The sequence below is a fragment of the Pan troglodytes genome, chromosome 21 (genome assembly GCF_028858775.2).
Source record: "Pan troglodytes isolate AG18354 chromosome 21, NHGRI_mPanTro3-v2.0_pri, whole genome shotgun sequence".
In the NCBI taxonomy this organism is placed as follows: Eukaryota; Metazoa; Chordata; class Mammalia; order Primates; family Hominidae; genus Pan; species Pan troglodytes.
The window spans coordinates 60869796-60895895 of NC_072419.2; the positions used below are offsets into that span (position 1 = coordinate 60869796).

Here is a 26100-nt window from a genome sequence, read left to right on the forward strand (position 1 = left end):
TGTTATTTGTAAGAAATATTTGCTGGAGTTGTACAGATAAACTATATAATTTACTTTCAAATCATTTAACCAAAAGCAAGTGTGTGCCCGTGTGTGAACACGCACATGCATGTGAACACTCATTACATTTATATATAAAGAGAGGATAAATCCAAAAATAAAAGTAGCGAATCTTAATAATTGTTCATCCTAAGTAGAGGGTACATTAGTGTTTGTTGCATCATTCTTTTAGTTTTTCCATATTTGAAAATCTTAAAAATAAAATTTTGGAAAAGAAAATCATGAACACAGAGTTCCTGGAGAAACGAACAGAGGCAGAAAACAAAGAATACCTTTTTAAAAAATGAAGCATGAAAAGAATTAGAAAGAATAAAAGAGGACTGAAAATATTCCCAAAATGTCAGTCATAATAATTAGTTTAAATTGATTTAACATCTATATCAAAAGACGATGCCTTAGATTGGATAAAAGTATAATAATCCAACTTCGTATTTCTTAAAATCAGTTATATGTTTCTATAAGAGATACATATAAGATGAAAGCAAATAAAAATTTAAAATAAATTTTAAATAAATAAAATGGTCATTCACATAGTGGACTACTGCTCAGAAGCCAAAACTTCTTATATCTTCAACTGCATAGATGAATCTCACAGACATGATATTGGACGAATGAATCCAGACACACACACACAAATATGATATTCTATTTATATAAAAAGTTTTTAAAAGAAAGAATAATCAATGGTGATAGAGGTCAGAATGGCAGTTTTATATGTGGGCCATAATGACCAGGAAGGGGTGGAATTGACTGCAATTGTTTTTGTATGTTCCTCTGTATGGTTACCACACAGTTGTGTAACGAGTGAAGATTCACTGAACTGCAGTCTTGAGATTTCTGTTCTTTACTATATGTGCTTTGCCACAGGACCTGGCATGCCGATTCCTATGCTGTGTGTCTTAAATTTCATTTGAGTGGTAGCCTGCGTGGGCTTTAAACCACGGTGCCATATGTACCCACATAAAACCAAGTGGTTTTGAGAAGCTGAGTTTTCTTTCACATCTTAAAGTCCAAGTAGGAAAGATGAGTTTAGTTCAGACTGCCTTCTTTTGAATTGACAAGTACTTTATTTTTACTTAGAGATTAAGATTTGCATTTGTTTTTTCGCATTTCCAAGGGGTGCACTTTTAAAGATGCAGTTTATGATTTTCAGAAATATTCTTTAACATATTTGTCTCTAAGACCATTTGCATCTTTAATTTTATTCATTTGCTCATTTACTCAGCCTGTCAGGGATTCATTCATATGTTATTATTTGATTTTTAAGGAACACTTGCTGTGGAGAGTAGTATTAGGAAAAACATACTTGTTTTAGAAGCTGGAAGTTCTAGATTTGAGTGTGGCTCCATCCCCTCCTTTCTATGAAATTATAATTAAGTTACTTCTTTGATTTTCACTTTATTGATCCTTGTAATGGGTTTAATAATAGTTTACCAAGGATGTTATATCATCCAGAGAATTTAGTATTACTTTAAAATCATTCAGTTTTCTGTGTTTGATTAAAGTGAATGGGCTTCTTTCTTGAGAAGTAGATTTATAATTGTTACTATTGGGAAGAGGATTCGAGTGGAATTCATTTCTTTATTTCCTTATACTAGCTCTGCATCCATATAATGGGACAGTGTGTTAGATTTCCTTTGAAAATTAAAAAGAAAAAATGATTCAACTGCTAAAATAAAACTGATAGCCAATGTTCTAGTAGAGTTTCCTGATTATTAGGAATTTGGCTAGGAAATCTGGTCTTCTTCATACAAGAAGCAATATTGTTACACAACGGGATTTGAGAGAAAACTCTATGAAAATCCTTGGCCAAAAGGAAATCAAACAGAGAGGGCGTATTAGCCAACGTCTGCTGTGGCAATAATTCCAAAATCTTAACAGTTTACAGCAACACATCTTTATCTCTCACTCTTGTTACATGAGGGGTCTGGATTGATTGGCTGTGAGTGTACTGAATGCATCTCAACTCAGCTGAGGTTCACCTGTGTCCAGAAATCCAGGAAGGAGGGCAATGTTGTTCTCATGGTGGAGAGTTGAAGCTCAAGGAGGGAGGGACTGACCTAATTACATGCACTTAAAGCACATTAACTCACATTGTATTGGCCAAAGCAAGTTGCATGGCCAAGTCCAAAGTCATAGGAAACAGTTGCAAGGGCTGAGAGGGAATGAATGATTCTTGATAGATAACTCAATCTAGGACAAAAAATGAAGGTTGCTGTGAGCTGCAGAATGTGCCTTTGGTTTGATTTACATACCCCCAAATCCTAGGGAGAGAATCATTTTTGCCAAACTTTATCTTTACTGAATCTTTTCCAACCTCCAGGATCACAAGTATACTTCATGCATTAAAAACCTTCCCAAAGTTCATTATCTTTTACCACTATGTGCTGTGAATTCTGAGGTAGCCTATGATAATTTCTGTAAGAAATTACTTCAGGATGTCAAAAATCAGATTAAATATAGAATTAAGCTGGGATTTTGAAATTTAATACCCATTTTTTTGAGAAAATCAAGTATTTCAAAGGTCCTAATTCTGACATTTTTAGTAAGCTGTATAGACACTTCCGGTCTTCTTTGATAGCTACAAATTTTAGCTCCATTTCAAGAGAAAGAACTCTGGAACCTAAGCCTAAATATATCCTGAAAAAAGAAAAGAAAGTTGAGGAATTGAGAAGAGTCAAATGATTAATTTGAAGGAGTAACCAGGCAGGTAACAGCCCAGAAAATACACAGAAGTTATTTTGATTTTCTAACTTGGCCTGCTGTTGTTTTCGCAGAAAGATCGTGTGCAAGGATATCTAAAAATAAATAACTCTATTTACATACCATTTTTAATAATAAAATTTGACTTCTTTTCTGTTATCAAAACTCTTTCTGTTAGTAATGAAAATTTATAATTGCATCTCCTTTAGAAAATTTATAATTGCGTCTCCTGTTCCGTTGCAACAGCTATTTTGTCCTTTAAATCATAATTCTCAGACATATTTCAGGTTTCAGTCATGGAGCTTGAAATGCTTTATTTTCTTTGTTGCTTGTGGAATACAATCATGAAATGGGCAAAAAAGCACAAGGAAAACCAATGGCCCTATTGAGATGAGTGGTCTTTAAGATATCAAATGGGAATCAGATCATCACCCAGTTTCTGTGAAAATCTATTGTCATTCCTCTGCTAAGCAAATGAGACTTGTTCTGGGTGATTATATGACATTATTGTTTGTATGCTGTACTGTTGACTCAGTAGGAAATTATATGAAAAAAAGTCAATTTCATAGCAGTAGTATTAGATTAACAGTACCTTTCCTGACTTTTAGGCATTTGTCATTTATTTATTATTTTTTGCCATAATCAGTATCACCTTTACTCTTACTAATATTTTGTTTTAAATCAGCTTGGTTTTTGTTTAAATAAATTTACAATAAGAGAAAACTTTTCTTATTACCATATTACCATTAATACAAGAACAGTATCACTTGCCATGAATAGAAATTAACTTAATAAAAAAATACAATGGATAGAAAATAATATTTTAAAATTCTGAGTATCTTTTGCTGCCTAAAAGTTGTGTGTGTGCTTGTGTGTGTGTGTGTGTGTGTGTGTGTGTGTTGGCAGGGGGGTGAGGCACAGTGGTTAAAGAACACATAACATAAGACTTACCCACTTAACAAACTCTTAAGTGTACAGTGCAGTATTGTTAATTACATGTACGTTGTTTTATAGCAGATCTCTAGGGCTTTTTTAAATCACGTGTGACTAGAATTCTATATTCGTTAAACAGCAACCTCCCATTCCCCTCTCCCTGCAGCCCCTGGAAACCACCATCCTATTTTCTGTTTCTATGAGTTCAGCTACTTTAGATAACCTCATGTAAGTGGTAACCATGCAGTATTTGTCCTTTCGTGATTGTCTTCACATAGCATAATGTTTTCAAGGTTCATCCGTGTTGGAGCATATGACAGAATTTCCTTCTTTTTTAGGGTGGGATAATAGTATATGGTATATGTATACATTTTCTTTTTTAATATATATATACTTTAAGTTCTGGGGTACATGTGCAGAATGTGCAGCTTTGTTACATAGTATACACGTGGTGTGGTGGTTTGCTGCACCCATCAACCTGTCACCTACATTAGGTATTTCTCCTAATGCTATCCCTCCCCTAGCCCTCCATCCCCCGACAGGCCCTGATGTGTGATGTTCCCCTCCCTGTGTCCATGTGTTAGCCTAGTTCACCTCCCACTTAGGAGTGAGAACATGCGGTGTTTGGTTTTCTTTCTTGTGATAGTTTGCTGAGAATAATGGTTTCCAGCTTCATCCATGTCCCTTCAAAAGACATGAACTCATCCTTTTTTATGGCTGCATAATATTGCATGGTGTATATGTTCCACACACAACTTTACAAGAAAAAAACAAGCAACCCCATCAAAAAGTGGGCAAAGAATATGAAGAGACACCACATTTTCTTTATCCATTTATCTGTCAATGGATAATTAGGTTATTTCCCTGTTTTGACTATTGTAAATAATGCTGCCATAAACATGGAAGTGAAAAGATCTCTTCAAGACCTTGTTTTCAATTTTTTTGAATAAATACTCAGAAGCAGGATTACTGAATCATATAGTAGTTCTGTTTCTAATTTTTTGAGGAACCTCCACACTCTTTGCCTAAGTGGCTGCACCTTTTTACATTCCCATCGAGAGCACACAAAGTTTCCAATGTCTCCACATCCTTGCTAACACTTGTTATCTTTTAGGTCTGTGGGGTTGTTTTTTTCTGATAATAGCCATCCTAAGAGATAGGAGGATGTGGTTATGGTTTTCATTTGCCTTTTTCTGATGATTAGTGATGTTGAGAATCTTCTGATATATCCATTGGTCAGTGTATGTCTTCTGTGGAGAAATGTCTATCTTTGAATAGACATTTGCCCATTTTAAAATTGGCTTATTTATTTTTACTTTTATTATTTTTGCTATTGAGTTATACGAATTTCTTATATATTTTGGCTATTAACCCTTTATCAAGGATATGGTTTGCAGATATTTTTCTCCTGCTGTAGGTTGCCTTTTCACTCTGTTGATTGTTTCTTTTCTATGTATAAACTTTTTAGTTTGATGTAGTCCTACTTGTCTATTTTTGCTTTCATTGCCCGTGTTTTTGGTCTCATATCCAAGAAATCACTGTCAAGACCACTGTCATAAAGCCTTTTCCCTCTGTTTTATTCTAGGAGTTTTATAGTTTCAGGTCTTACATTTAAGTCTCTAATCCATTTTGAATTGATTTTTTGTTTATGGTGAAGTAAGGGTACAATTTCATTATTTTTCATATGGATATACAGATTTTGTAGCATCATTTGTTGAAAAGCCTATCATTTTCCTGTTGTATAAACTTGGCACCCTTGTGAAAGACCATTTTATTGTATAAGCATCAATTTATTTCCAGGTTCTCTTTCTGTTCCATGTGTCTGTATGTTTGCCTATGTGCCAGTACCATATTATTTAGATTATTGTAGCTTTGTAGTATATTTTGAAGCAACTCTGGCTTTGTTCTTTTATGTTGATTGTTTTGACTATATAAGGTTCTTTGTGTTTTCATATGAATTTTAGCTTTGCTTTTCCTATTTCTGAAAAAAAAAAAAAGCTCCTGGGATTTTGATAGAGATTACATTGAATCTGTAGATCATTTTAGATTGTATGTTAAGTCTTTTTTTTAACAATGTTAATTTTAACAATGTTAAGTCTTTCAATCTATGAAAACAGAATGCCTTTCAATTTATCTGTGTCTTTTAAAATTAATTTCTTCAGTGTTTTCTAGTTTTCAGTGTACAAATATTTCACCCACTTGGTTATATTTATTCCTAAATATTTTGGGTTTTTTGATGCGATAGTAAGTGAGATAATTTTCTTAATTTTCTTTTGGGATTGTTTATTGTTAGTGTATAGAAATACAACTGATTTTTGTATGTCGATTTTGTATCATGCCATTTTACTGAATTTGTTTATTTGTTCTAACTTTTTTTGTGTGTAGATAGAATCTTTAGGGTTTTCTACATATAAAATTATGTCGTCAACAAATGGAGATAATTTTACTTCTTCTCTTCAGATATTGATGCCTTTTACTTCTCTTTCTTGTCTAATTGCTCTAGCTAGGAATTCTATTACCTTGTTGAATAAATGTGGTGATAGTTGGCACCTTTTGACTTGCTCCTGATCTTAGGAAAAAAAATGTTTTCATTTTTCACCATTGAGTATACGGTCTTCATCATGTTGAAGTAATTTTTTTCTACTCCCATTTTGTTGAGTGTTTTTATCATGAAATGTATTGAAATTTGTCAAATGCCTTTTCTGCATCTGTTGAGGTGATGATATACTTTTCATCCTTTCTTCTGTTAATGTGGTGTATCCATCTTGCTATGTAGAACCCTTGTATCTGAGAGATAAACCCCACTAGATCATGATATATTATCCATTTAATATGCTGCTGAATTCAGTTTGCTAGTATTTTGTTGAGAAATTTGCATGTATATTCATCAGTGATATTGGCCTGTATTTTTCTTTTCTTGTAGTGTCTACATCTGGCTTTGGTATCACAGTAATGTTGGTCTCACAGAATGAATTTGGAAGTGTTCCTTCCTCTTCAGTTTTTTTGAAGAGGTTGAGAAGAATTTGCATTAATTCTTCTTTAAATGTTTTGTGGAATACACCAACATTTCTTCCAACAAAGAAATACACAAAAAGCCATCTGATCATGTGTATTTCTTTGTTGGAAGATTTATGATTAATTATTGAATCCCTTAATAGTTACAGGTTTGTTCCAAGTTTCTATTTCTTCATGATTCAGTCTACGTAGGTTGTATGTTTCCAGAAATTTATCTACCTCTTCTAGGTTATCCAAGCTGTTGACTTTTTCTTGGTGTATCATCATTCATGGTAGTCTCATAATCCTTTTCATTTCTGTGGCATCAGAAGTAGTATTTCCTTTCATTTCTGATTAGACTCCACTTATTTTCCTTAACCTAGCTGTTTGTCAGTTTCATTGATCTTTCAAAAACCAATTCTTGGTTTCACTGGTTTTTCCTAGCGCTTTTCTATTCTCCATTTCATTTAGTTCTAATCTAATTTTTATTATTTCCTTTCTTCTTCTTATTTTGGGCATAGTTTGCTCTGTTTCTAGTTCCTTGGGGTGTAAATTTAGGTTGTTTATTTGAGGTATCTCTTCTTTTTTAATGTAGGAATTTACCATTATAATCTTCTTTTTTAGTATTGCTTTTGCTACCTCACACAAATTTCGGTATGCTGTGTATTTGTTTTCATTCAGCTCAGGGTATTTTCCAAATTCCCTTTTGATTCCTTCTTTGATCTATTGGTTGTTTAAGATTGTGCTGTTTAATTTCCACATACTGTGATTTTTTTTCAGTTTTCTTTCTGTTATTGTTTTTTAGTTTTATTCCGTGGTGGTTGGGAAAGATACTTAATTCTGTTATTATTTTTTAGTTTTATTCTATTGTGGTAAGGAAAGATACTTCAATTTGTCAAGACTTGTTTTGTTACCTAACACATGATCTATCCTATGTGCACTTAATATGAAAGTGTATTCTGCTGCTATTGACTGTATTTGTCTGTTAAGTTTAATTGGTCTTCAGTGTTGTTCAAGCACTCTGTTTTCTTTCTTATATAATCTTTGGATGTCCTATCCATTATTGAAAGTGGGGTATTGAAATCTCCTACTATTATTGTGCTGCTTTCTCTTTCTCTCTTCAATTCTATCAATCAATGTTTACTTCATATATTTGGTTGCTCTGGTATGGGATACATATATATTATAATTGCTATATCTTACTAGTTAATTCATCTTTTTTTCATTATAGTGTCCTTCTTTGTCTCTCATGATAGTTTTTGACTTAAAGCCTATTTAATCTGATATAAGTATTGCCACCCCTACGCTTCTTTTGACTGCTGTTTCTATGGGTTATCTTTTTCCATTTTTTCACTCTCAGCCTATGTGTGTCCTTAAATCTAAAGTGAGTCTCTTGTAGACAGCATATCATTGGACCTGGTTTTTAATTTATCTTTTGATAGGGCAGTTTAAGCTATCTCCATTTAAAGTAATTACTGCACCAGGCATAGTGGCTCATATCTGTAATCCTAGCACTTTGGGAGGCTGAGGCGAGTGGATCACTTGAGGTCAGGAGTCTGAGACTAGCCTGGCCAACATGGCAAAACGTTGTCTCTACTAAAAACACACACACAAAAAAAAATTAGTCGAGCACGGTGGTGCACACCTATAGTCTCAGCTGCTCAGAAGGCTGAGGCAGGAGAATCGCTTGAACCCAGGAGGCAGACGTTAGCTGAGATCACACCACTGTGCTCCAGCCTGGGTGACAGAGTGAGCCTCTGTTTAAAAAATAATAATAAATAAATAATAAAAATAAATAAATATTGATAGGAAATGATTACTTTTATCATTTTATTGTTTTCTGTATTTCTTGTAGCTCTTTTGTCCTTATCTTTTTCTCTTGCTGTCGTATTTGTGATTTAAAAAATTCTTTAGGGTCATATTTTGATTCCTTCCTCATTTTCTTTTGTGTGTCTCCTATAGGTATTTCTTTTCTGGTTGCTGTGGGGCTTATATAACACATTTTATAGTTATGATCATCTATTTTAAGATGATAACAACTTGACTTCAATCACATACAAAAGCTGAACTATTCCACCAGACTCCTTTATGTTATCATTGTAACAAATTTCATCTTTTTATTATGTATCCATTAACATAATTTTATAGTTTTTATACTTTTATCTTTTTACTTCTATATCAAAATTAAAAGCTGTTTATACAATATTCGTAACGTTACATGTAATGTAATGTTATAGTACTATAATATGTATTTGTGTGTTTGTATATATGTATATATACTATAATATATATTTGTCTGTGTGTGTATATATATAGTACTATAATATGTATTCGTGTGTGTGTGTATATATATACACTATAATATGTGTGTGTATATATATATATCTAGATATATATATATACACACACACACACACACACCTTTTCCAGTAAATTATATATTTTCATTTGCTTTCATGTTACTATCTGGTGTCCTTTCATTTCAACTTGAAGAACTTCCTTTAGCATTTCTTATAAGGCAGATTTCTTTGTAAGAGGACTATTATGTCTTGCCTTGGTTTTCTCATTTGCAAAATAGAATGAAAGTGGAAATAAATACATCTTTGAAAAGTTTTATGTGACTTGTAAATATCTCTGCAAAATTTAGTTATCATAATTATTACTTTACTTTATTACTAAATTACTAAATTATTATTATACTTTAGCATGTGTATTGAGGAAGTTTCCATTATCACATTATGAATTAGTGTAGATTGCAAGGCTTGTGTGTGTTGTGTATGTGTGTGTGTTGTGTGTGTGTGTGCACGTGCCCACTAGGTGTAGTTCTGAGGTAGAGACAGAGACCGTTGCTTTAAAATTTGATTGTCCTTTGACCCATAAAATTATGACCCTGGCTGCTCTGGGAATGGTCATTTGCTTCTCCTGAGTGGGGGTGTTCTGTTGCTGATTTCCTAAACCAATTTCCTAAATGGGTAATTGTGTTCTGACTCATACAATTCCCCCTACATTTCCTGACTATTTCAGGTGACTATCTCTTCCTCTTTGCCCTTAATGGATAGGTAATGAAGTCACATGTTTCAAAGTCATTGCTGTGTTTCAGGCTGGGGTGGACTACTCTTACATAATGTCTCACTAGAGAGTCAGAATAAAGTTGGCACACGTGCTTTACCTCCACCTCAATTTTTAACCATGTTGAAAAGAAAGAAGTCTTAAAATGAGAGGTGGCTTTCAGGGGCTAAAGAGCCTCTGGTTGAAAGTGTTTAGTTAGTCATTAGTGTTTCAGATGCATTAAAAGCACAGGCTTTAGGGTTAGTTTGCTTCATTTTTTAAGCTGTGAACTTGGTTGTATGACTTTAACTTTTCGCAGTCTAGTTTCCTCATCTGTGAAAAAGGTGATAATAGTAATATTTATTTCACAGAGCTTTTATGAAGATCAAATGAGATAGTCTCTATAAAAATGCTGGCCGGGCGCAGTGGCTCACGCCTATAATCCCAGCACTTTGGGAGGCTGAGGTGGGCAGATCACCTGAGGTCAGGAGTTTGAGACCAGCCTGGCCAAAATGGTGAAACCCTGTCTCTACTAAAAATACAAAAAAATTAGCTGAGTGTGGTGGTGGGCGCCTGTAATTCCAGCTACTCGGGAGGCTGAAGCAGGAGAATCGCTTGAACCTGGGAGGTGGAGGTTGCAGTGAGCTGAGATCAGCGTGGGCAACAGAGAAAGACTCCATCTCAAACAACAACAACAACAACAATAAACTAGACACGTTATGTGGCATATGTGTGGGGACCAATGCATGTTGGCATCAGTATGATTGTTTTCATTGATTCAGCCCTTCAGTAAGTCATTGCTGGCAACTCAAGTCTAGCTGGGTGCTGCAGAGAGAAACAGATTAAGTACAACAACAAATAATACAGTAGAGCTTCATGCAGCATTTATGAGAATAGAGAGAAGAGAAATGTTAGTTGACACTAAGGCCAGGGCACATTTTCTAGAGGAAGTGGACCTTGGGGGAAAAGTGAAATTTCCCTGGAGAAAAGAAGCAGGAGAGAGAGGCATTTGCCTTCCAGAAGCACCATACAAGTAAATTTATGGGTGAGTTGGGTCTTTCATTCATATAGTCCACTTATAATTATTGAGTTCTCAATATGTGAGGGGTTCTGTGTTTGACTCAGGGAACACAATGATGAGCAGAGCAAAAACAAAAGAAAACAAAAACTATTCCTGCCCTATGTAACTCTCACTTTTCAGGCAAGATGGGTGTGAAACCAATAACAAATAGGAAAGGTATAGGACATCATTGGATGGTGTAGCCTTGAGACTGACTAGGTGTTAGGATGGGAGGTGTCCAGTGGGGCCTCTGTGGGTAACTGAGATTTAAACTGAGACCCATGTGGGAATGGGAGTGAGGTAAGGAGAGATAGATAAGGCCCTGTGCCAGGAGAACCTCAGTGTCTTCTGGGAACTGAACAAAGTCCACGGTGGCTGAGACATAGAGCACACGGGAAAGGTATAGAGAGGACAGTGGTGAGATAGCGTGGGCAAGACCACAGGGGGTCTTCGTGGTCATTCTAAGGATGCAGGCTTTTGTCCCAAGTGCAATGGGAAGTCATTGAAGTGTTCTGTTTATGCATAGTAATATTTCAAGACTTATGTTTTGAAAAAAAAATCTGCTATGTGCAGCATGCATTAATGGGGACTAAAATGGAAGTGGAAAGATCAATAAGTAGTTGTGACAAGATGATAGTGGCTTGAATTGGGGTAGTGGCAAAAAATAAAAATAAACAAACACATCAACAGTTGTATCTGGTGAGTCCTGAGGCACTTGGTGTAGTTGGACAATAAGATACATGGTGCTGAGTCACTGACGTGATCGGTTTGGGCACTTTTTGAGGAGCAGTGGTGTGACATTTCATGCTAAGAAATTTGCATTTATACTATGAAAAGGGCTGATGGAGATTAAGAAGCAGAGAAATGAAATAATCAGATTAGTGTTGTGCATGGAGGATATTTATTTCTCTTCCCACCTACTGCTTGAGCTAAGCATTTATTGAATTTAGAGTAATAGACGAGAGAAACGGAACAACATCATTGCAGGCAAAGATTGATGGAAAGTGGATTCTTTTGTATAACAGCACAAAAGAGATATATGAAAGGGAGGTTAAACTTGTCAGTGTGAAAAGCTATTGATCTTGTAAATACTTACCCTGGAGCCACCTAAGCCTTCGCTCAGGCATGACCCAAATATTCCAAACCTCCAATGCAGCTGAGGATGCGGATGTAACTGGATGAGAGATGACCACTGTGGAAATATAATGAGCCGAGACACTTTGTGGGAAGGGAGGGGTTTACAAAAGAGTTAAAGAAGCCAAGGAATTATGGGAGAGAGGGAGGAGAGAGAGAATGTCTAGTGGGGATGGCTTTCCTCCCTGCTAGGAAGAAGGTGCCACTGGGTAGTGTTCTCAAGGCCTAAAACAGAGGCCCCGTAACCACTGAGGAGCTAGGAGTAAGTTAGAGACAGTGGGAAAATATTTGGAAAACCAAATTCATTATGTACTTTCTATGATTTGGACCTCAAGTCAGGGGTCGTTTCTGAGACTCTTGATGCTGTATCTCTGACTGGTCAAGAGTGAAATAATCTAGTTATGAATTGGACCACTCTTCCTTCCCTTCCCTTCCTTGGGTTGATGTATTTAAGACACTTACATGGGGAATACTCTGAAGGGATGGAATATTTGGAGGCTTTTGCAGCCAGCTGAGAAAGAAGGCTGTCCACAGAGACCGAAACAGACATAAGAACTATTGGTCAAGTGGAGTCTTTGGGAGGATTTGAAAAACTAAAGAAAAAAGAAAAACCAAAATGTTCTACCTCTGTGAAGTTTTAAGCCTGTTCCACTTAATACGTTTCAGAAAATTTAATAAGGAAAGATAATTTGTTAACCATCCTTGCGGTGTGTTACAGATAATACTAAACTCACTTAAATACATCTTAGCTTTCAGATGTAGATACTTTTTCAACAGGTTGTGCTCAGCTGTGCTGTGCCATACTGATTTCCGGGCCTCACCTTTGGTGTTGTATACTGGAGACATTCATTCAGGGAGTGTGTCAAACTTCTAATTGTTCATTTTCAGGTTACAGAACTCAATAATGTGAAGAACGTAGCTCGATTGCCAAAAAGCACCAAGAAACATGCCATAGGGATTTATTTCAATGACGATACCTCCAAGACTTTTGCTTGCGAATCAGGTTTGTCTCAGGCAGGGCTGGGGGGCTTTTGCTTTTAGATTCTGAATGGATGCTGGGCACACAGTTAATCTTTTGGACATTTCCACAGATCTTGAGGCCGATGAGTGGTGCAAAGTACTCCAGATGGAGTGTGTAGGAACACGGATCAATGACATCAGCCTTGGAGAGCCTGACTTACTGGCCACTGGGGTTGAGAGAGAACAGAGTGGTATGTAAAGAAAATTCTCTCCTCTTTCAAAACTGCTTCTGTCTCCGTATAATAAAACATAAGACATCTTCATTACGTAAAGTTTTTGGGGTATAAAAATGTATAAAGAAATAAGTAAAGTAATCTTTTATCTAATCCACAACCTGTGTTAACATTTCAGTGTATTTTTTTCTAATTTTTTTTCCAATTCATAACATTAATGTATCTACATTAATAATATCAGTTAGAAATTTTGGGGAACCTGCTATGTGCCAGTTTGGTGGAAGATGCTTAACTCATCTCAGATTATTTATTATACTTTTCATAGCAGCCCTATGGTGTAGGTATAATTACTTCCTACGTTTTGCAGATGAGGAAACTAAAATTTAGAGGACGTAAAGACTTTCCTTCAATTCTGTTAGCTCACTAGTGTTTGATTCTAGACGATACCGTTGGACCTATATTTACAGTTTACAGATTTAAAAATGTCATGGGCATTTTTTGGTCATGCCTTTTTCACTTAAAATGTTGTCAACAGCTTTCCAATGTTTTCAATATAATTCAAACTTTATGACTATTTCACCAAATTTAAACCCATCTAAAATCTGTAATTAAAACAATACATATTTTATTGAAACACTTGAGCCAACTCTGAGCTCAGCAGTCAATCTGGGAATCAATAATTTAAAATAATAATGACCAAAATATTCATGAACACTTCAGCAAAAATCAGTGTTGATTTACAGAACAAACCTGGATGTGAGGAATCATTTCTTTGTCTCCTAACAGCTGAGCCTAGGGACGGGGTAGATCAGATCACAGAGATCTATGAGGGCATGTCGCCATGGAAAGGTCTGTGGGTCATCTGGTTTGATTACGGACATGGCAGAGATGGAATTGTACTGACTTTTTCTGTAGGTGCACACTCCAATGTTAGTAAAAAAATGCTGTCCCTCCCAATTGGAACTATGTCTTCATGATACATTTACAATCTGTGACTCTTTGGATGCACCGTATCTGCCATAACCCATCTCCATGGAAATGTTATTGACCAAGACCTAGAAGCGCTGGGTAATTCAGAGGAGCCTCTATGTAGATTGGAAAATTGAGCTACTGAGAGGTTAAGTCATTGACGGGGTTACACAACCAATCCCCAGGCTCCTCCTTCTCTGGTTCACTAAATCAGGACACACCAGGCAGAGAGGATACCTAGGAGCCAAGCATAAAGAAAACCTGGCAGATTTTGATTATGACTCATTTTTTCACCTAGAATGCTCAGATCAGCACTTTTCACAAATTTGTATTTGGGAAGCAGTATCCTGACAGCACCACAATCTGAATTTAAAAATTGGCGGTGCGTAGGAGATACCTTTCCCACAGCAGCTTTCTGTGCCTCAGTTTCCTCTTCTGTTAAATGGAAATAATAGCTCTGGTCTACAAGTATCAGGGATTATTATAAATTCAACTGTGTCCTCTCAGGCCCTTTACAATGTTAATTAGTATGACTTCAAATGATTGTAATTAAAATGGTCACTCTATCACTATTGCTATTACTCTTTTTAAATTTTTATTATTATTTTTTCCCTATCTCTCCCCTGTTGTTATTCTTGAGTGAGGTAGGACTTAGAGAACTTCTAAGCACATAGATTGATAATGATCTCTCTTACTTTTTAGTTAATATAGACAGTCCTTCTTACTTGGAACTTTCAAGGGGGGAATATGCTCAATTAGAATACATTTTTAAATATGGTTACTAGAAATCAACGAATATTTGTTTATTGAGAATATGAAATAATTAAAAATTTTTGAATAGTAGATCACGGAACACATTTCATGAACACAATCTCAGCATTACTATTTACTAAATTCAAGTAAAATCTATGAAAATTCAAATGACTATCTTATCATAAAACAATGTATTTAGAATACCACTAATATAAAATTGTTAATGCCACATTGTCGCATGTAGGCAATCTACCATAATGATGCATAGGTGGAAATATGTTTGCTATAGTAATATTTCTGTTCATTTTTCACTGAAATACTTTGACTCAAAAACTTCTTAATGAATTTTCCAGAAATATAACAGAAATATGGTGACTGTATCTGCAGGGATGAAAATTAGGTTAATCAGCCAAGCAGTTTATGTGGAATAATTTTGGTTTCATTTTAGCAATCATCCAAATATGCAATGAATATTTCTTTCCACTATTTGGCTAAAGAAAGTTCTTTGTTGAAACTAGTTCAAATATATGCATTGGCATTTTCCCAAATTGTTGGCCAGTTAAGTGCATAGTATTACTGTGGCGTTTTGTTTAAATGATTGAAATACAGTTTTATTCATTTAGTTATAGAAATTACAAGTTGATCAATATAACTTTAATAACATGGAACCATGACATAATTGTTTTGCACCTGCATCTTTTGTGAGCACAAAAGTGTGGATCTAGTTAATGTGTTCTTGGCAGGAAAAAAAAATTGCTTTTAATGGTTGTACTGCTTTAGTCTTTTATTGGCATACACATTTTTATTATGCAAATTTAAAAATTCTAAAAATGGTCTTTGCTCATGTAAATAGTGCTTAGCGTATGTTGACAGTCAGGCTGTATCATTATTATGTTATTTAATAGGATCTGCATTTAAGAAATTATTTTCTGGGACTGTTAATTAATGGGAAAGGTTTATCTTTCTGAATATGCAACCGAAATCTAGAATGTGAACTTGAATTGTTTTTAAATGCCTCTATGTTCCTACAATGTCTTTGATGTTTTATTCCTGGGGATTTTAGACTAACCTTTTGTTTTTCTCCCAGAGAGATTCAATGTGTATTTGATGCCATCTCCTAACTTAGATGTACATGGCGAATGTGCCTTGCAGATTACATATGAGTATATCTGTCTTTGGGACGTCCAGAATCCCAGAGTCAAACTCATCTCTTGGCCGCTAAGCGCCCTGCGGCGGTATGGACGTGATACTACGTGGTTCACTTTTGAGGCAGGGAGGTGAGTTTAATGACTTTTAATGACTATTTTTCTGTTTTTGTGTGTGTGTGTTCATTTTTACCATGCTCGCATCATATGAGGCGGTAGGTTTACATATGAGATCCAGCTGAAGTACACTTGAGGAAATTCATAGAGTTGCGATTACATAATATGAGGGGTCTTGTGAAATATTTATATACTCAACATGGCTTTTCTCCCCTGTGGAAGATTTTAATGTTTCACACACGGTACAAATTTTCATTACACAGTTTGATTCCATATCACAAACTGAAGTTGATCCAGGTAAAAATGTTAAAAAGTACCATTTCCTGGGTCAAGCTGAACAGAGGCCAGCTTCTTGATTTTGGAAAACTTCCATATTATTATTTCACATATGTTTCCTTATCTGAGCTAACTGTGGTAGATTATTAATATGAGGGCCCATGGAGTTTTTACCAGCTGCAATTTCTTGAGTTCCATCTATTTGGCTTACAGTGTAAGGATTCCCATGAATACTGAAAGAGATTAATGCTAAAACTTGCTCTTTGTGATACCGACTAAGCACTTTCCGGGTTTTCTCTTTTTCCTCTTAGGGGTTAATCTGGGAGAGATAAAATAGTGCCAATAATATATGGATTGGTTGCTACCTACAAAAAGATTCCTCTAGCCATAATCCTATTTTCCTTGTCCTTCAGTTTTCCCTCAGAATTTAGGCTTCGTTTGGGAACACTGCAGGTAATTTTTTTTTTTTTTTTTTTTTTTGAGATGGAGTCTCGCTCTGTCACCCAGGCTGGAGTGTAGGTGGCACAGTCTCGGCTCACTGCAATCTCCGCCTCCCGGATTCACGCCATTCTCCTGCCTCAGCCTCCCGAGTAGCTGGGACTACAGGCGCCCGCCACCACGCCTCGCTAATTTTTTTGTATTTTCAGTAGAGATGGGGTTTCACCGTGTTAGCCAGGATGGTCTCGATCTCCTGACCTCGCGCTTCGGCCTTCCAAAGTGCTGGGATTACCGGCGTGAGCCACCACGCCCGGCCAGATAAATTTTCTATTTTAGAATTTTAAATGCCTAAATTTTAAGATATATAAGTTCTTCTGTATATGGCCTGACATTACACTCAAATTGAAAACCATTAACTTGTGATGTTAAATAAAAATTGCTTGTAAAAGCAGACAGTTATTCCTGACAGGAATATGACTCTTGATATAAGGAAAGTAAAAACTGAAGTTCTAAATACCCCAATCCGTGTGAATGGATAACAGTAGTGGTCCCCTCTAACTAATCTGTTAATTCCATTTTAATGAACAAAGCCCAATTATTTAAAATTTACATTTTACCTGTAGTCCCAGCTACTCAGGTGGCTGAGGCAGGAGAATGGCGTGAACCTGGGAGATGGAGCTTGCAGTGGGCTGAGATCACCCACTGCACTCCAGCCTGGGCGACAGAGCGAGACTCCATCTCCCAAAAAAAAAAAAAATTACATTTTAAATAATCAAAGCCCAATTATTTAAAATTTACATTTCAGAAATATGATCAATTTGATGTTCTTACAACTGTCTGGAAAGTTTTTTACTTTATACTTTTCATACAGTTCTTTTCTGGTCTATTTTGTTTTTAAGTACCTAGAAACAAGTTGGTGAATCTTTCAAAGACTATAAAAGTTATCACAAAAAATAAACCTTTAATGTTCAGAGCAATGTTCTTATTTTGTGAGAAATACTTATTTATTCTTCTTATAAGAAAACCCTAGGCCAGGACGGTGGCTTATGCCTGTAATCCAAGCACTTCGGGAGGCCAACACAGGAGGATTGCTTGAGCCCAGGAGTTTGAGAACAGGCTGGGAAACATAGGGAGACCTCATCTCTCCAAAATTTTTCTATTATAAAAACACATGCACATGTATGTTCATCACAGCACTATTCACAATAACAAAGACATGGAATCAACCCAAATGCTCATCGATGATAGACTGGATAAAGAAAATGTAGTACATATATACCATGGAACACCATACAGCCATAAAAAAGAACGAATCACGTCCTTTGCAGGGACATGGATGGAGCTGGAGGCCTAATTCCTTAGCAAACCAACATAGGAACAGAAAACCAAATACTGCATGTTCTCACTTATAAGTAGGAGTTAAATCATGAGAACATATGGATACATAGAAGGGAACAACACATATGGGGCCTATCTGAGGGTGGAGGATGGGGAAGGGAGAGGATCAGGAAAAATAAATAATGGATACTAAGCTTAATACCTGCATGATGAAACAATCTGTACAATAAGTCACCACGACACAAATTTACCTAGGTAACAAACCTGTACATCCTGCACAGGTACCCATGAACTTAAAACAAAAGTTTTTTAAAAAAGAAAATAAGAATACCGATTCATCATTGGGTATATTGTACAAAATATAAAAGCAAATTAAATGAAAAACAAATTAGCCAGGCATAGTGGCACACACCTGTGGTCTCAGCTACTCCAGAGACTGAGGTGGGAGGATCACTTGAGCCTGGGAGGTCCAGGCTACAGTGAGCTATGATCTTGCCAATACACTCTAGCCTGGGGCGACAGAGTGAGACTTTGTCTCAAAAGAAAACAACAACAACAAAAGAAAATCCCTATAGAAAATGAATAATTTTTTTTGGTAAATTTGGTATATTTTTCCCTTTGGGTCTCAGAAATTATTTAAGCATTAACTATAACCAGTGAAATCTAAGTATTGAAAATATTTTATAATATAAATAGAGTTTTCTATGACTGTACCTCTCATATCATCTCCATTCATATTTCATATTGATGTGTAAGAGAATTCTGCATTGATCAAGACTCTTTGGATCTGTTTTGGGCAGCACTTATTCAATTATTAATATTTTAAAATCTTTTTTTATTTACCATTTACAGGAAATAGTAGTAGAAAAAAAATATAGCTTTTTATGGTAGTGTTTGAGGACCAAAACCTTAGTAAACTTTATTAGTATCTCATATCTATTTTAAACTTAAAAACATTTTATCTTATTAATTTTCCAGGTATAAAATGAACACTGTACATATCCTGCAAACGTTTAATTTATTCATATTGAAATCTAATGGAACTGCTAAAGATTTAGGCGATTACTTAAAAGACCTCGATATTTCTCCTAAGTGCTGTAGGAAACCATAGATACTTGGAGGCTGGTATGTTTGAGTCTCTGTGTGTGTATGAGATGTGTGTATATAGGGTGTGTGTGTATGTGATGTAATTGTGTTAATAGTTTATAAAGGGCTGGGCGTGGTGGCTCATGCCTGTAATCCCAGCACTTTGGGGGGCCGAGGCTGGCAGATCACGAGGTCAGGAGATCGAGACCATCCTGGCTAACACGGTGAAACCCCATCTCTACTAAAAATACAAAAAATTAGCCGGGCGTGGTAGTGGGCGCCTGTGGTCCCAGCTACTCGGGAGGCTGAGGCAGGAGAATGGCGTGAACCCGGGAGGCGGAGCTTGCAGTGAGCTGAGATCATGCCACTGCACTCCAGCCTGGGTGACACAGCGAGACTCCATTAAAAAAAAAAATAGTTTATAAAGGTCACTTTGATCACGTTGTGGACGGTAGGATAGAGGAGGTAGGTATGGATGTGGGAGATATTGAACCAGCTCAAGTGAAACAATGGTGGATGAAAAGATATATTGGCGACAAAGTTGAGAACTATTTCAATGGTCTTTACCAACATGCTGACTTGGAAGATATAAGTGTTTTATTCCATGGCTTTGATGACCCCTTTATGGTCCATCCATTTGCTTATTTCATCCAAGAACTCCAGTGGTTAGATGATTATAATATTCACAACCCAGGCCACTCAATGTTGTATCTCCAATATTGTAGGGACATAGAATATTTATTGATTTTGAATAGCATTATTTCTTATGCATTGGTTATGTTTTGCAGGGCTGGTGCAAACTTGAGATTGAATGGTCAGAAAGGAAAGTGTGGGAGTTGTATGCTTAGCATCTTACTTCTCAAACAGCTTGGTGTAGTATACAAAGTACTGATTCAGAATTTAGAGAGACTCTGGGTAATCTCTATTTTTTGCTAGCTTCTAACCTTGGACAAAGTTCTTAACTTTCCTTGTAAGTTGATCAGAGTAATAACTTTCTTGCAGGTTTGTTGTAGGTAAAGGCAGAAATGCATGTAGATGACCTGGAAGGATGCTGGCCTTCTCCTAAATAGTATCTTTGGTATTCTATTATGATTACTTTTGGAGCAGAACATAAGCTTGCAGGATAGTGTTAAATGCAAGGTAAAATTATTATTTTATATTTTGCCTGAAACTCAAATAAAGATAAATTTTTATAGTTACCATCAAGATGCTCAGGATAATAAGATCATTCGTGTTCCACACCAAGCGTGAAGGTTTCATGTCTGCCTTGCTTTAGTAGTGAAGATAAGTTTTCTGCTTGGCTGTTTTTGGATGTGTTGAAACAAAGCAGTTTTATATTAACCAGTATAATTTTCCCCTTCTCTCACATCGAGAAGCGAGCAGGAGTTATCTGTCTAAGCAAGTAGTTTTCACATATCCAACATGCATCTGCAAAAACTTAACAATATCCTCTAGAACACAGGGAATCTTTCTTGGACAAAGTTCTGCTCATGTTCAGCCTCTCTCTTAGAACTAGAACTGAGTGTTATTCCTGCCCAGTGGCCCCATTTCACCCCACCAAAGCTGACAGTGGGGCATGTGTAACAGACTGAACTGGAAGTTGGAGGAAATGAAGTAAAATTACAGTTCTATCACATACTGGCTGTGGGAACGTGGATATGTCACTTAACTCACCGAGCTTTTTTTCATTGCCACCTGTAAATTGGGAACACATATATTACTTATCTCAAAAGATTGCTATGAAGATTAAATAAAGGCACATGTGAAGACACCTGGAATAGTGCCTGAATGTAGTAGGCAGCTGTATCCACCCAAACTAGTACTGAAAAGAAACTCATTGACTTCCATAAACTCAAAGTCTGAGGGGTAAAGATGGCTTCAGGCTTGGCTTGGCTCAGTGTCCAAATGATAATCCCAGGTTTTATGTGACAGTTCTGTTTCTTCTAAAATAGCTTCATTCTAGCTCCATATGGTGACTTTCAGAAGCTTTGAGATCTCCCCACACTATCTCAGTAAAAGAGAGATATATTACTACTCTCTGCTGTCATTATATATACTATGTGTCAAGCACTGCACTTTACACAAAGCTCACAGGGTACAAATGCAATGAGGTTGGTTCACTGAAGGCAGGAAGAGGGTACTGTTGCTATCAGAAGAGGAGTGGAGGTGAGGCTTTTAAAAACTAACAAAATGTGTACAATATAGCATTTAATAATTGCTCAAAACAAGTAAGGTCAAGAGGCTATTTGACTGTAATTGACATCTGCACTCACAATAGTGCCGATTTCCAGAGCAGTGGTTCTTAGCTAGAGGTGATTTTGCTCCTAGGGGACGTTTGATAATGTCTGGAGACATTTTTGATTGTCACAACCTGGGCAGGGGGTGTTAGTGGCATCTAGTGCATAAAAGGGCCAGAGATGCTGCTACAGGCACAGAATAGTCCTTGACAACAAAGGATTATCAGGTCTAATCATGTGGTTGAGAAACCCTACTCTAGCGGGTGTATGAGCCATTGAAAATCATCACTACCATTTACTGAGCCCTTACTATATGAAAGCCTCTGTACTAAGAGGCTCATTACCTCATCTGAGCTACTCATTATCATATAAACTAGGGGATACAGTTATTTCCCTCTTAAAATGAAACCTGGGCAATGGCAAGAGGTCTAAAGACACAAAGCTGATAAATTCAGGACTCACGCTCAGATCTTTTACTTCCAAACTCCATAGATTTCTAAGAAGGCTCACCTTCTACTAGAGGTTAGCCTAGTTCTTAGTTAACTTCTGCAGAACTGAGGGAGAGAAAGCATCTTTTACTTCCAAACTCCATAGATTTCTAAGAAGGCTCACCTTCTACTGGAGGTTAGCCTAGTTCTTAGTTAAATTCTGCAGAGCTAAGGGAGAGAAAGCATCTTTTACTTCCAAACTCCATAGATTTCTAAGAAGGCTCACCTTCTGCTGGAGGTTAGCCTGGTTCTTAGTTAACTTCTGCAGAGCTAAGGGAGAGAAAGCATGCTTACATAACCAAAGCTTGCTAAATCCATTTTGGATGATCTTGTGAACATATTATCCTTTCCCACTGAAGCTGCCTCAATGTGAGGAAGGCATCTGTCAATAAGCCACAGACTTGCAAAGATGCTGGTGATGTAAATATGCTTCCTGAGCTGCGCACTGGGGTATAAATGTTCTTAGTTGACTTGACTTTTTGGAACCCCCTGTATGTTCTCTTAGTTTGGAGTGTAGGCACATACATCTTTCCAGGGCAGCACTATGCGGATCATAGGTCATTAGGGTCTTCTGCACACTGTTTTTCTCCTTCTCCTCCTGGTGTCATAAAATCTGACCATATTCTCTATTTTTTGAGGAAATTCAGAATTAGAATATAACATTTTTTAATAAGATGAAATTGCACAATTAATTACCCTTGGAGACAGAGAATAATTAGTTTATCTTGGGGGCTAATGGACATATTGCTTATTTTGTTTGAAGTTTTCTTAGTCTTTTGTTTGTTTCTTTCCACTTCAAAGCCCTGAAACCTCACGGCACATCAGACTGGCAGGGGCACTAATTTTTTATGGGAAGATCCAATTGACATGAAGTTCTAACTGCAGCAAAATCTCCCTTGGAACCATTCTTGCAATGTGATTGTGTAGAGAAGGGTGGCAGGTGTCCAGTCCCTTTCTCTGTTAACTGTACAGCTTGCTGCTGAGTTAGCATGCTTCAATGTCAGACTTGCCTTACATCCTGACTGATTTAAATTAATACCCTGGGTTTCGCACCTGCAGGAGCCAGAGAAGCTCAGGTGACATTTGGCAGAACGTACTAAATAATTACCGCACATGAGTGCCTTTCTTTACCAGCTGGAGAGAGTCTCTCTTGTGCTTTTGACATCGTTTTAAGAGAAACTTTTAGGTATGCCAAAAATATGTGAAAATCCAAATTGCATATACAAATACTTTTCCTAAAATGGAGTTCACAAGCGGTTTTTGAAAAAGATTTTTATTTATTTGGATATAAAGGCATCTGAACAGCTTTAGAAAATAATTTGTTTTTTTGCATATTTCACCCTAAAACCAGCCTAATTGGTGAAATAACTTTTCATTCAAGAAAAAAACTGTTTCCTCCTTTAATTGGTAAGTTTACAGGTAAAATGGCAATTGTTTTGATAGCTTATGAATATTTTCTATTTATTTGAATATTTGAAATATATGTGTATTTGCATATTTGAAAGCTACATATTCCCAATTTATCTTCTTAGATAGCTTCTTAGTAATCTCTCATTTCTGAATGTTTTACAGAGCATACACTTATCCTTACTGAAGAATTTAAAGCAAGTAAGCAATCCAGTATGCTGAGCTCCCCCAACTATGTTGAGTATAACAATTAGAATACAAATGTGCTGGATCTAACACAAGTTTGCTCAGGAGAAGTAAAATCCTCTTCTTTTGTAAGAAAAAGGGAACAAACATTGTGTCATTTAAATGGCCACTTGTTATTCATTAGCATTTTCCTAAAAAATAATTTTAATTACAAAGATAATGCACACATTATAAATATTCCAATAGTAGAGGCATGTATGAAATCAGAAGGAAGCATTCTCTTTTCTACTCCACGGAGTAACCTCTTTAATAATCATCTTAATAGATGTTTCATTATTGCATGTCTACTCTCTACCACACAGTGTGCTAAGTGAGAGGTATGAAGACAAAAAAGACAAGGCCACCATTCTAAGAGGCTTAGCTAGATCCTATCCACCTCTGAGCTTCTGTGATTTTATTAAATAGCATGTGAAATTCTTGAAAGAAAGGATGACTTTTTTCTGACCTTTGAGGCAAAATTAGGCACTCAGCAACATACCTTGTCTGTGGCCATCTTTAATGTAGGTGATGGCCCACTGGTGTTTGTGATTACTTTATATGAGATGGTGTTTTGGAATTCTAGAAAGGACTAGTAAAAATGAATCATTCCTTCCTTTATGCAATATTCACCTAGTGCACCCTAATGCCTGGTGTGGTTTTAAGCACTGCAGATGTAGCAGTGAAAACAACATACAACTTACTCAACAGAAGAGAGAGATATAGACAATGATGAACATTTTAAAAGGTAAAATAGATGTTAGATTGAGTCCCACAGTGAAAAATAAAGTAGGGAAGGATGATAGACAGTGCCAAAGAAGGGGTGCAGTTTTAAAGAGAGTGAGCAGGACTGGCTTTACTGAGTATGTAATCTTAAGAGGTGAGAGTGTGAGCCATGTGAGAATCTGGGGGAAGAGCATTCCTTCCAGAAGGAAGATGGAAGAAGATGCTGAAGAGGAAGTATTCGAAGAAGAGCCAGGAGGTTGATGTGTCTGAGCAGAATCAATGGATGGGAAGCCACATGACACAGGTGGAGATGCAGCAGGGTCAGGCCATGTGGAGCTTGAAGGTGGTTGTGAAGAATTTGGCTTTTAGTCTTAGTCTGATGGGGAGCCCTCAGGGGCTGTGTAGAGTTGGACAACTACAGAGTTTGAGCAAGTCCCCAAGATGGCTCTCACTTCTGACACCAACTGCAAGTTCATGGGTTTCTAAAACTACCCTAAGATTTAGTAAGTCACTAAAATGACTCCCAGAACTCACCAAAAGCTATTAAACACACAGTTATGGTTTATCACAGCAGGGCATATAGATGGAAATCAAGCAAGCAAAGAAGCGCACGGGAGGATGGAGTCCAGAGAAGTACCAAGTGTGGAGCTTCTGTTATCTTCTCCCTGTGGAATCCGGGCACGCTGCTTTCCTCCTGCCTGCATGTGACATTACACATGGAGCGTTGCCTACCTACATGCCCCTAAGCCACCACTCACAAAGAGTTTACTGGGCTCCAGTATGTACGTGTGATTGATTGATTGATTGGTGGATCTCAGTCTCCAGGCTGACTGATATCACATGACCTGAAGCCGTTATCTTGAGTTATATTGTTCCTGTCTAGCTCAAGTTTTCCAGGCAGGCAAACGTTACCTTGCAGGAGATCCTAGCAAAGGGCTATTTTTAGATGAGGTTAAATTCTTCTCTATGCTGGAGGTGTTAGGCAAAGAAGTGACATAATCTTTTTTTTCTTTAAGACTTTCTCAGGCTAAAACCAGTTACGGGGTATTGTAGTACTCATGTGAGGGACAAGAATGGCTGTAGGCATGTGGGTAACAGTGAATATGGTCTTAAGTCTTGGATGATGATAGGTTTTTAAGCTAAAGCCAGAAGGATTTACTGACAGACTGGATGTGGGCTAAGAGGGAAAGGGAAGTGTTAGGGACCCTCCAGGAGCTGCTAAGACTGCAGAGAAAGGGTGCAGAGTGGGCACCGGGGCTGAGGATTTTCCAGAGGTCAGTTTTGGAAAGGTTAACTTCAGGGCTCATTCAGCAGTTTACCCCACTTACTAAACCGCTGTTTCATCCTGTCAAGGGTTAGTAAAGCTACACATTGTGTTTGAGTTTAGAACTGTTAAAAGCACTGCTAATTCCAACCCATTTCTTATAACTGCTATTGCAGGAAGAATGTGTGAAAATGCTTTCTTCACACAAGGAGACAGATCATATCATAAAGCAAAAATGGAAAAAAGTGATCTTCCTTTGACTTTATGCACATCATAAGTGATAAAGAACAGATACAATTAATAAACAACCACTGTCTGTTATACTAGCTTTGTTCTATGACTACAGATAGTAGTTAATTTATTCTTTTGTTTGTTGGGTGATTTTTCCACCAACCTTCAAGTCCAGACAGTAAGTATTAGAATTTACATCTAAAAGTGATAGCGAAGGTCTCTGTGCACATTTGAGGGGACTCTGGCTGTTAGGAAACCTGTGCTAGTGATGATGAAAT

The 26100-nt window shown here is 36.7% G+C and overlaps 1 protein-coding gene across 2 annotated transcripts in view; it reads left to right on the forward strand.

The window, feature by feature from the left end:
• DOK5 (docking protein 5) overlaps positions 1–26100 on the forward strand; it is a 175248-nt gene that overhangs the window by 100126 nt on the left and 49022 nt on the right. For both annotated transcript variants that reach the window (XM_009437437.4, XM_009437438.5), the window contains exons 3-5: positions 12821–12935; positions 13024–13143; positions 15935–16124. In XM_009437437.4, coding sequence (XP_009435712.1) covers positions 12821–12935; positions 13024–13143; positions 15935–16124 — 425 coding nt within the window. The remainder of the gene's footprint in view (positions 1–12820; positions 12936–13023; positions 13144–15934; positions 16125–26100) is intronic.